We start from the raw sequence: 11,981 nt of genomic DNA on the forward strand, positions 1-11,981 counted from the left end.
CTAGAAGCCACTGAAATACTGAAAAATAAGCCGAATAGCGCTATCACGTCAAGATCCCGTGAAAGAATGACAGTGGAGAGTTTTAATAAAACGTTTTCAGTTCTACGCAATGTGTTAGCGTAGGCTACTGTCTTGCGTAAGATGCACTGCCAACGTACGTTTTGTGTTGAGCGGCCGTAAAACGGGTGCACGCTATTTCAGCAAAGTAGCGGGCGTACGCTACGGCCCTCGCGTATCCCTGAGTTTACAACATGGCGGCAGGTAGTACGGAGCACCTCAATGCTTTGGCTCCTCTGTGAGTAGTAATTTTCATGTTATAGAACATGCACCAAGTTTCTTGCCCTGCTTTCTTAAATAAGTCCCGTTGTTCGCACGTTTCTCTCGCGGTGAGCGACTCTAACATAGCATCGCTGGCTGCCCGAACAATGCTCCTGCACGCCGGCTTCTGAAGCTGTGTGTCTGCTGTTGACGCGTTCGGCTCACGGTGGAAGGCGATGGTGTGCTCCTGCGGGTGGACTTTGCTTGCTATGCACGGAATTCGTTATCATTAGTGACGACATAACCCAGTGTGCGCGGGTAAAAGCATTCTCGGCTTGCATAAGAGTGAAGCGACTTGCAGTTCGGTACCACAAATCGCCTGAATTGAGTCAAGTTTACCACGTGCTGAAGGCAAAACATCGCATTTTATTCTTGCGCTTTGTCTTCCAAGTGCAAGCAGTTACATCGCTACTCCGCGTTTGTTTGAAACGAATGTCTCGAGTGTTTTCGAGTCAAAATGTATATGTCAAACCCGGCCGTTCAGTTCTGCTCGTTGCGTGTGATCGGCAAAACAAGTAATCTCGGTGCCTCAATACTGCCGCTATATATTGTGCTTATGTAGGAGAATATTTCTATCATTTTGTGCACGTTTTGTATTGAACGCTTATGGGAGGCTTTTGGTTCCACTGGTTGGGTAATCGTGAAACATTTTAGGTGCTTGTTCGGACAGATGGGTGAGTCGCTTCGAATTCGGATCAACAGATGGCGCCGTAGGCGATAGCGTTTCGCAAAGCAAAACCCACGAAACGCCACTAAAACTTACTTCGCGGCGCAGACGTAGCGTGCCGCAAAAATTACACCTTTCGTGTACGCGAAAGCAGCGAGCGCTATACGAAAACTCCCTAGTCACACGAATAAGAATTGGTTAAAAAACGGCCAAGCGTGTAACTGCTCGCATTTGCCTAATTGCATAATTGGTGGATATAAAACACTTATTCGTTTAAATAGCGTGAGTTGAGATAATTTGCCGAACTGACTTAAAAAACCAGAAATCAAAAAAACAATGGAATAAGATTTAAAATGGAACGCACAATACCAAAACTATGAATCTTATACACCTCTCCTGTAAACGAAGACCGAAAGATAGCTTGAAAAGAATAACGGAAACGAGGCTAAAAAGTGAAAAAGGGCCCAACATGGAACGCCGTGCATTTGCAAAAAACAAAAATGCATAGATGGCGCAGTTAACACATTCCTTCGTTGTAAAATTTTGAATGGCGACAAGGGTCGATGGTCGAACGGGTTCTAAAAAACGAAGAAATACATAATTCAAAATATTGTGGCGCGGCGGGAGAACAAATGAGACGAACCATGGTGCATGTTCAGCGATCTATTTACACAATCTGAGGTACATGGCGGCTACCAGAGAGCCAGCGCAGGTTCCGCGCCCCACAGAGCCGCTTCTTCGTCTCGTGACAATATCTTAAACGTGAGCGTATATCAATAATGGGCCTTGTAAACCTCTCTGAAAACTTCACCTACTATGCGAATCATTGCAATTATTTGAAGAAATGCTTTCCTTGGCGTTGTAGACTGCTGGATTTTGTTGCATATTTATTTCTCCATAATCTCACCCTATCTTACGTTCTTTGCTTCTCTGCATGTGTAATTAAAACGGATCCAAACTATTACTCATCTTTATTAGACTGTTTTGCGTGTGCCTGCTTGTACCTCTATACTACTAACCTTGACACTGCTACCTCCAAGGCGGTTCAGCGCTGTTTCCGGGTGCACTCATATAGTTAGATAAAATTGTTTATACAACAAAAGAGAAGAAGGTATTGGCGCAGTTTATTCATTTTATAAGTGTAAAAAATAGCAGGATTGAAGACATCAATTTCGGCCTGATGTAGACAAACAATGTAGCAGGTTGTTTGTTCTCGGAACAGGTTTTTTGAGAAAAATACAAAAACGCGGAATCAGCACAATATGGGCACGTGGAAGTTTCTTGGTTATATAAATGTAACCGAACGGAGCACGGTAAATAACAGTAAAAGAAACGTAAATATAAAGCATATCACGTTAGCTAGAGGATTATGCGGATGACGGGGCCTTGCGAACGTAGTCAATGTGGGTTCCAGGTCTTTCAAAACAGGCATTCATGGACGCTTGTGACGAAGAACTTCCAACTTGAGCAAGATTTTGTCATCCTTCATGTAACCGTTGGTCTCTAAATTTTGGATCTCTTTGCCTCTTGTGGCCGCTAAGCCGTTATCTGCCGAGTTTGTGGGCATTCCAAGTTCTCGAAGATCGGAGGAATACGTTGTATCAACAACATGAACTGCCACCTTCTCTTTGTCAGTTGGATGAATAACCTCGAAATAAAAGGCTTTCTTTAACGGCCAAGGCAGGATCTCATCGTATATCCCTTCCAATATTTTGAAAGCCAAACAAAGGCACTTTACGCCATTTTTTTCTGCAATTTTAGTCCCCGGCAAAATCAAGTATCCATAAAAATACTCTGGTTTTTCAGCGTAGCATGTTGCGAATCCTTCCTGGTCAGCCCTTTCTTTGAACTCTGACCAGCCATCCATCGTCCACTCGAAGGGCATTGAACTGGTGAGCTTATTTTGCAAGATTGCTTCTGACACATCCCTCACAACTGTAAGCATTTCGTCACTTTGTTTTTTGATCTGCACCATGCTTCTTTCTACACACGACTTGAGTGTTTTCAAGGTTTTATCGGTTTCGTTTGTCTTACTCTTATAAGTTTTCGTTAAGACATTAATGCCAGTGGTTGCTTTCGTACATGCCGCAAGTATCTTTTGTGTACTTTCGCGACTTTGGCTCGTCAGTGTTGTCCTAAGATCACCAATAAGGTCGGTCGTTTGCGCTGCTGCAGTTCTTGTGACGTCAGTGACATGTCTATCCAGTGAGGTCTGCGCATCCCGGACGCTTTCCATAGCTGCCAAGCCTAATCGCGTACTCTCCTCTAGTCTGTTCTCCCAAGACTGCAATGTCTCCAATACGGGAAAGTCAAACGGAAGCACGCCTTCTGGCGCAGAATTGCTTCCACTACAATTTCTCGTGCAGTTCATGGCCTCAACGTGTTCCACCATAGCATCATGCACAATGAGTTGACCACAGCGCTTGCACGTGACAGGGTGGACCTTGCACTCGCCGTCGAAGTGCTCGATGATTTCAGACGCCGGGCCAGAAGCATTGCAACCGCTCCCTGCGTTCCAGCAGTGAATCTGCGCAAGAAAGAAATTCGTGTGACGATGTGCAACCCGAGGCAGGGCAAGAGATGTTACGATTTTTAGACGGGTGCATCATCGCTAACCGTACCCGTTCTATGGAAATTCGGCAGTAATTATCCATACCTGTGTTCATTTTCACCAACTCAACAATATACATTTAAAGACGCCGGGGAAGAAAATTCAATTAGTGGAATCCAGCTGTCTACTCATTGAGTCTAAACGCTTATTTATACCTAAGAAATGCAACACTGCCACAAGCCTAAACTAAAGTATTCCGTTACTACACTGGTACAATTATCTTTCTCGAGGGCCGCCTTTTGCAGCAATTTGCCTGTGGATTTAGTATGTGTTAAATTTTGTTTTTAGTGCAGTGATGCTAGAAAAATACAATCACGCCGAAAATTACAAAGAATCAATGCCACTTCGCCAATTTTACCGGATGGACCTTGATGTACAATGCAACCATTGAATTCGCTTAATAACCAAGGTTTGTCTCAATAACAACTGCCAGTTTGGTTGCGTGTTAAAAAACTTCGCATTTTTATGCAGAGATAACGCCAGTCTGAAATACCGTAGCGCTTTGTTAGTGAGACGGTGTAGTGCTCATGTCCTGGTGTACTTTATGAAGGGTCAGTTTGTGATGTACAGAGCACATCTATTCAGAAAGGATACTTTCTTCAAGCTATTTTGAAATTACGACGAATGGGAACATCTGCAGTGTTTTTAAGGTGGCAAATGGCTGTTATAATATACCAAACGTGAAACTGCTCAAGACAAATCGCGGGCCAACATGGTAGCTATATTTGTAACGGCTAAAAGCTACAGGTCACGTTTTGCTCCTTTATATGATATACAGTACATATATTAGCGTTTACACATACAACCAGAAAACATCCGTTGTCTGGTAGTGTATTTTCGCGCTGCCGTTGGTGAATGATAAAAATGTTACACCTTCATCGTGGAAGACCATTCCATAGAATATATGCCACGTGCGCCCTTCCACTGGCAAGGGGATGTATGTGTGCCGTTTTGAACAGATTTACTGTGTGTGTGCGATGAAGAAACCGCCGACGATGCAACATCCGTGTAACGTGAAACCCCAGCGGGAAACCAACCTACATTGGTTAATGGCCGTATATCTCTACTGATCTAATTCGGGCAGTACGCCCATCTGTATTGAACAGGCAAATAAAAGTAGCGCTGCAGGAATTGCAAGTAATCGGCCCAGCAATATTACCGGACGCATTCACGTCACTTATACGAACGCGAATTCGCCATCTCTTCAGAAAGAAGACGTTGCAAGCATTTGTTTTCACTGTGTAATCGAAGCAACTTCTCCCAAATTCAAGCGAACATAAGCTCTGGAGAGCGCTTCGAGCCTGACATTGAGCAGAGACTGATCGCCTACGCAGGGCCACTCATTAAAATGCTTTATAAAATTTTACACATAGTACGCGATGGGTACGAAAACACAAAGCCTTTGTCGTAGCGACTTTGTCGATGTTTCCGCAAACCAAACGGAAGCTAATTCAAAGTCAATTTGTGGTTATTTAGCTATCGCGAGTTTGTCGTACCTCTTCTTCGCGACTTCAGGCACGGCCTGATGCGCGTTCTTTGCTCCGGTTTCACAAGCGCCGCAACGTGGCGTTTCTCGCACGTTCCTCTTACACCGTGCCGTTGGGGCTTAGCACGCGTCTATAAAAGCCATGGAACCCGTCCAGGCGCCCTGTGCATGAATCGGTGCGTCTGCGGAAGTAGATGCCGACGTGCTCTTCAAGTTACGTCACCCTGGCAACGTCGCTCTCTAAACTCTCGAAGGTGGCTGTCTACGCTTGATTGTTCACGTCTCGTTGTCGCTCGCTGTTGCAATGCGATGTGATCGAATCAGCAATTTGCTGCCATACTCCAACTTTTCCTCACGGCGTCAATAAGAGGCATACTATAATACTGCCTTTACAAACATTATTCACCTTTTTCCCCAACGTATGTTCACACTGGCGCAGCAAACACACACCTATCAATCGATGCCTACATTCGCCTTGCGGCTCATCGGGGTGTAAATAAATTATGACAAACAAGTCTGAAGGGCGCCCAGGTAGGCTCATCTCATAAAGAATGCTTCAGGCGTCGGCTGTGCATGGGCGCATCCGCAACACAAAATCATTATAGCAACTAGGCACTAAGTTATCACACTGGGAAAAACTAGGGCACGAAAGACGCGGCAAGAAAGAAGGCAAGCACAGCCGTGCACTCCCACATGATGTTTTAGATGCGAAGCAGCTTATGGTCGCGCCTGTTCCCTCCGCCGTTGTGCGGCCTCCACACTCCCCCCCCCCCCCCCCCCCCCCCCCTGCGAATGCGCATCCTCCCCCACTCATATGCTCCCTTTTTCTCATCTCCTCTCCTCTCCGGAATTATCTTCTCCTCTACGACGCTCCTCTCCTCTCCGGCATTCCTCCTCTCCTCTCCGAAACCGAAACTCCTCTCCTCCCCGGGATTGCGCAATGAACGGCAACACCTGCGGCTCCGCCTGCGATAATGCGAAACACATTAGGGTTAGAGGCGCGACGGTAGCCGCTGCATACTCCGCTGGGGGCGCCCTTGTAGCTCCGCGGTATAAATGACGTCGACCCCATGGCTGCTTCGCATACTACTCAGGGTTCTCCTATAGGAAGATGGTGATTTTTTTTATTGAAAAGGGAAACATGTACTGAAGAGAACCGAGCCTGCATGTCAATGAGGTCACCTCCAGAAGAGGGCAATTGCAGGACTGCATCTCATCAAGTCACGCGCCCTTCAAGATAAGAAACGTTCCTTTTGTGCACCGTCACTGAAGGTTGTCTGACGCAAGAATAACGATATTTAAAAATGGAAGCCGCCTCTGACACTTCTCTTGTATATTGATCATCATGATTGAACTAGGTGGTTGCGTCAAACACAGCAGGTGAACAACTACACCAGTCGCAGAGGTAAGCCCTATTTCAAAGTGAAGAATTCTGAATAGAGAGATGATGCTCGCGCAGTCCTTTTTTGACGCAATGACCGGTTTCACCTATATAACAAAATAATTGGTGCAGATTGCATTAGTGGTGCAAGGCTGAATCATCAACAGCCCATTAGGTCCACTGCAGGACAAAGGCCTCTCCCATCGACCTCCAACCGCTCCTGGCCCCGCCGCTCGAGTTCGTTCTTGCCTCCGAATTTCCGTATTTCGTCCCTCCATCGAGTATTTGGCCTTTGTCTTTTTCTTTACTCGGCAACAACTTTCTGTGGCAATGCAGTCACGTCTACAGAACCGCCCCATGCTGTATCGCTGCGCACCTGAAAGTAGCTCAACAAAAATGATTGGTTGGCTGTAGCCTAAGCAATTCAAAAAATTCCCCCGCATTTCCCCGAGGGGGAGAATGTGAAAGTGCGAATGCACGGTTGTCGGCCCGCTTGCGGCGCTTGCGCTCGGACCCCGCAGCCCACCGCCTCGCCCGGCGGCCTTTTCTTCCATCTCTTCCATCGGGTTTGTAGTATCACGTGTACACCACGCAGTTATCAAGCCGCTATAACGCCGCTGAGTCGCCAACGCACGCCGCTGACGACGTAGTTTGAATGCGTTAAAGATATAAGGCGCGTTACTGACATTATCAGCGTCGCGTCCGTGGCTTATTCGGTAGAGCGTCGGGCTGCGGCCCGCAAAGTCCTCGGATCGAAACCTGGCGCCGGATGCTGTTTCTTCTTTAAAGAGCACTGCGGACGCCGCCGACGCCGCCGACGCCGGCGGTGGATGGTTTGGGGTCGCTTATAAAGAGCATTCGCTCTTAAAACATATTGTCCGTATGTTTTAGCTTTGGATTGATAATTCCACTAAATTACTAGCCAGAACATATGAGACAGAGATAATTATTTTTAAATTTTCTGATTTTTTTGGTTCTGGCTGTCGCCACTGGCGTCGCATCAGTACTCTTCAGAAAAAAATGGAGCCGTCGTCGTCGTCTTCGGCCTTTGGCATCTTGCCACTCCATTCTCGGATTGCATTTTTTGGGGCGAAGCTCCTCTTGCTCGGGCACTGACCCGGGCATACAAGGCACATTGTACACGGCACATTGATGCTGTTTGTGGCAGGACCCCCCCCCCCCCCCCCCCTCCAGGGATTGGCCAACCAAAGATGGGCCGGAGAGGTCATAACGTTCAACGCATTCGTTGCTACCCAACAAGGAGGAGACGAAGCAAAAGAGGTTGTCCTGCCTCGCCTGCGAGCTCAAGACTCTTGCGGGGGCCCGGTCCCGTCCCTCGTTGCTGCCATACACGACGGAATGATGATGATTGTGACAGGATCCCCCTAGGGATTGGCCAACCAAAGATTGCCTGAAGAGGTCAAAACATTCAACGCTTTCGTTGCTACCCAACAAGGAGGAGAGGAAGAAGAGGAGGTTGTTCGTCACCTGCGAGTTGAAGACACCTACCGGGGGTACGCGACACAAGACGCTCTGCAGAAGGCGACGGCCAAGGTGGCTAAAATGTCACACACCGGATTCCCCTACTTACCCACGGAGATTCTCATCATCCCAAGCAAGCCCTACATAATCACCACAAACATCGACGTCGTCGACTGGCTTGTCAACGGAGCGGTGGAGAGCTTGACGTGTCGAGTCTTTATATGATGCGTGGGCGAATGTTTCACGTTTTTACCGATAAGCAGTTTAGCTTCGCCCCTCTCATCATCATTCGCTTTGTGGAGATGGCGGGATTCTTTAAGTAGCCTATTGCATGTGCTACACGGCACTTTCACATTTCAGTTGAATGCTCCCTTGGAAATTCACCCTATGTATTTAAATGGCTCACTGAATAGACAATTGGTTTAACGGCCTTCCGAAGGCCTTTGAAACGGCCGTGTAGCACAGGTATAAGAAGCATAGGCTGTCAAAACAGGCGAAGCAAATGGTTTTCAAAGTGAGTCTAAGGCAACTAGGACTCTCTGTCGTCTCCACAACCCGATCGGTTAGCCAGTTGGCCGGCGTAAGCGAGCGTGCGCGTAAGCGCGCGTGCTCTGTAAGTACGCTACATTTGTCGTGGTGGTGCGCAGCTTTGAGCTGTATAAAAGTTTACCAATCAGTGCTTGCCATCAAATCTGCAGCGCTAACAACATTCACTTCCCTTCTGAACGATACAGAGTTCGGTGGTATTGTCCTCGGTCGCTGTTAATTCTCCAGTAAAAGCGTTGGCTTGTGTTTACAAACAAATGCAGCCCGGAGAAGGAGATGCCAATATGATTGCATGCTCTGGGATCGTGGTTCAGCGCACGCAACCACGGAGGTCATGCGAGTAAGTGCGCTGTAACAAATGCGTATCTGTCACGCTTAAACTTAAACCGACACTAGTTTATCGGGAACGCCTTTGGCGGAGTAACAGAAAGCAGATAGCTCCCCCTCCCTCCTGACCCCAAAGCTGTCTCTCCATTGTCACATAAAGTTGTCCCCGAGTATAGGCACATCTCTCGGTGTCCACTCTGTCACCCAGGTACTCCCCGGATTGTCATTTCGCCTTACGACGTGGCCAGGTAAAGTCAATTTCTTTTACTTTATAACAACTGTGTTAAATTCTACTCTAGTTAGATCTTTTTTCCAGGAAGATCGTTTCCTGTCTCTAAGTGTTACTCCGATGATTATTGTTTCCATGGCCCATTGAGCCGACCTAAGTTTGCTTTTATTTTGTCGAGTAAGGCGCCAAGTTTCCGCTCCGTATGCCATCGCTTCACACTTATTTCCGAACTTTCCTCTAAAATTTCTTCGTGTCTGCCAGGCTCAGATCGTTTTGCCCGACGGTTTACAGATCTCTCCCAACGTGAACCGCCCTAGCACGTGCTAGAACCCGCGTTCAAGTCTAAAGCCAACGGCCGCCCTACGAACCCTGCGGAAATGCTGTGTGCACGGAATGCAGTGATATATCATCGGATATACGCTGGTTTCATAACGCAAGAGACAAAGGTTCAATTGCGACAACGGTATAGCGTTTTTAGATGCGACGCTGAGAGCATCTCTTGTCGGCGGCCCTGGCCTTCCTGCGTGCGTCCGTTGTTGTTGTCCACACCGCTGCCTTCCTGCGTGCGTCCGTTGTTGTTGTTCCCACCGCTGCCTTCCTGCGTGCGTTCGTTGTTGTCCGCAAGGCTGCGTCTATCCTCCACTCTCCCCCTCTCCTCCCCCCCTTGTCCGCACCGCTGCCTTCCTGCGTGCGTCCGTTGTCCGCAGCCACTCTCCCCCTCTCCTCTCCGATAGCGAACACTCTCTCGGGAGGGTCATTGGATTGGATTGGATTGGCTTTGCTTTGCTTGACTTGGATTGGATTGGATTTAGATTGGATTAAAGTGGATTGTGTTGGATTGTGTTTCGTCATAGCCGCGGCAGACGGACTGGCGCCGGCGCGTGCGCCAGTGCGTCTCTCTCAACATCTGCGGGTGTGCGGCCCAGCGCGCTCTCATTCCGCCGGCGGGCGGCGCTGCGCGGTGTGTGGTGCTGCGCATGTGCAGTACTCTCTCAATCCGCGGTCTGCTCTCCTTCGGGCGGGCTGCGCATATAACCGGTGTGCCGCTCTCCGGCGGCCTTTTGGTCTACGGTTGCTCTCCGCATGCGCTTGAACCCCCCTCAGCGTCGCATCACACCAGTGTTCCCGCGAGGGGAGGTAGGCGTAATTTTTTTTCTTTCAAATTGGCTGCACATGTTCGCCGCCGTGGCTAACCCGGTACCCCTCGGGAAATTTGGGGTGGCCCAAGGGTGAGGTTGTCAGTCTGTCGGCGTATAGGTCCGAGGTTTGATTCTAGGGATCTCGGGACCCCGCTAACCACATTTTTGAAAACGTGGTTTTGGTATTCTCACTGATGCGTCTGTAACGCGAAAACGTCCTGCAGGAAATCCAACTTTCTCTGACAATAATGATGGATGTTCGTGGGGGAAATCAATGAAAAACGCCCTTTAACAGTTCGGAATACAACCTGGGTCCCTTGCGTTATGAACCCGGCGTCTATGCGTTTGTTAAATTTTGACATGGTTGAAGTGGTTGGGAAAACTCATACGACAAACAAAGAATCCATCACGAGAAAGCTTGGCGTACAACCATTGCCGTAGTTAGACGGAGGGGTGCATGATTTTGTTCGTGAGGTTTCGAACTTTCTTGGTGCGAGGATTTTTCGGCGGGTGGATTTGGATCGCCTATACAGCTCCGCTGTTGAAACCTCAAGACGACGAAATACGATACAGGACACCTACTGAAATGGCACCGTACTTGTATATGTGGTTCAGAGGGCACTCATTATTAACTGACTTACCTTTGCTATTTGTTTTTTGGCCACCAGTAAGCAAATCTCTGGTAATTTATTTGGAGCCTTGAAAACCACTTTAACACTATAGCGGGAACCTGCAGTTTTAGTCCGTCCGCCATCCTGTGTATGTACGTAATGACTGCGAATATTTCTTCTTCTCCAAAAAACCAACACCCACCTTACGTTTACCACGCCCTTTAACACCTTTTAGCAGCTTATCACTCACAGCCACAAGAACACTAGGGAGAAAACCCTCTTCTTGCAATCGGGCGTACTTTCTTTGCTAAGGTAGCGCCGAAGGAACGTTTACGCGATCTTTCTATCACGTATTATTAAACAGGAAAAGGCTGCGGCCCTTTTTACAACTTTAGAGTGAGCCAACCTAAAATTAACAAATGCTTCGTTGAACGCAGTTCATAACACCAGTCAACGGGACTTCTTTTAAAACGCAAACTAAGGTTAAGAAACTGAGCGAGTTGTGTTTTGGCCCCTCACCGGTGCCGAGGTCTCAGGTTTTTTAAAGCACTTAACTGGAAAGTATTACAACCCACCTTGCGTTCCAGAATGCTTTCTTGCGTGAACATGGACCAGACGAGATCTTGTTGTTCGTGAACGGCTTTGTCCAGCGGACACTTGCAGCGTCGACCTTCACAGCACTTGTTGTAGCATCGAGGGCAGAGGACATGGTGGCATGGCAGCAAGCCTACCGCGTGAGGCACTAGATCACAGACGCTACACACCCTAGTGGGCGGAAAGGCGTTGAGAAAAATAGTGGGCCTCCAATCCAAAAAGCAGTCAAATCCGAACACGGTACACTTCACGCCGCCGGCAGCCATGTCTGAAGTGATATTCACAGAAAAGTGCGGGGTGAAGCAACCGCCCCTCTGCTTCTGCTGTCCTTCTCAGCGGAAACGAAGCTGATAGGCTGATAGCTGGTCGGTGGGCGTTGCCACTGTCGGTCGTTCACGCGGTGTTTGTTTCTGTCTTCACAAAGACTTCGAACGAAGGCCGGGAACAACGCTATCACTGAACTCTGATAGCGCGCTCGTGTCAGCTAAAATTTATAAAAGGTATACAGCTATTATTGCTCTCTTGGCCGCTACAACGGACTCTTGAAAAGTGGAGCGGATGTCTCTATTTCTGCTCAGAGAAATAACGCT

At 48.1% G+C, this 11,981-nt stretch overlaps 1 protein-coding gene across 1 annotated transcript; it reads right to left on the reverse strand.

Annotated features, from left to right (window-relative positions):
• Positions 1-1,836: 1,836 nt before the first annotated feature.
• On the reverse strand, positions 1,837-11,704 carry LOC144158826 (TNF receptor-associated factor 6-B-like). The gene is made up of 2 exons (XM_077689987.1): positions 11,373-11,704; positions 1,837-3,512 (listed from the first exon to the last, which is right to left on the reverse strand). Exons 1-2 carry the CDS (start codon positions 11,655-11,657, stop codon positions 2,418-2,420), a joined length of 1,380 nt encoding a protein of 459 aa, XP_077546113.1. The 5' UTR covers positions 11,658-11,704; the 3' UTR covers positions 1,837-2,417.
• Positions 11,705-11,981: the final 277 nt, after the last annotated feature.

The sequence above is a fragment of the Haemaphysalis longicornis genome, unplaced genomic scaffold (assembly GCF_048455015.1).
Source record: "Haemaphysalis longicornis isolate Haplotype H1 unplaced genomic scaffold, Haemaphysalis longicornis Haplotype H1 scaffold_10, whole genome shotgun sequence".
Lineage (NCBI taxonomy): Eukaryota > Metazoa > Arthropoda > Arachnida > Ixodida > Ixodidae > Haemaphysalis > Haemaphysalis longicornis.

Bases quoted from the DNA above. Each gene is read 5' to 3' on its own strand.
- LOC144158826 (XM_077689987.1), bottom strand. From the start codon at position 11,657: ATGGCTGCCGGCGGCGTGAAGTGTACCGTGTTCGGATTTGACTGCTTT. The intron at 3,513-11,372 runs GTGGGTTGTAAT...TTTCTTGCGCAG, and splicing joins AAAGCATTCTGGAACGCAAG to ATTCACTGCTGGAACGCAGG.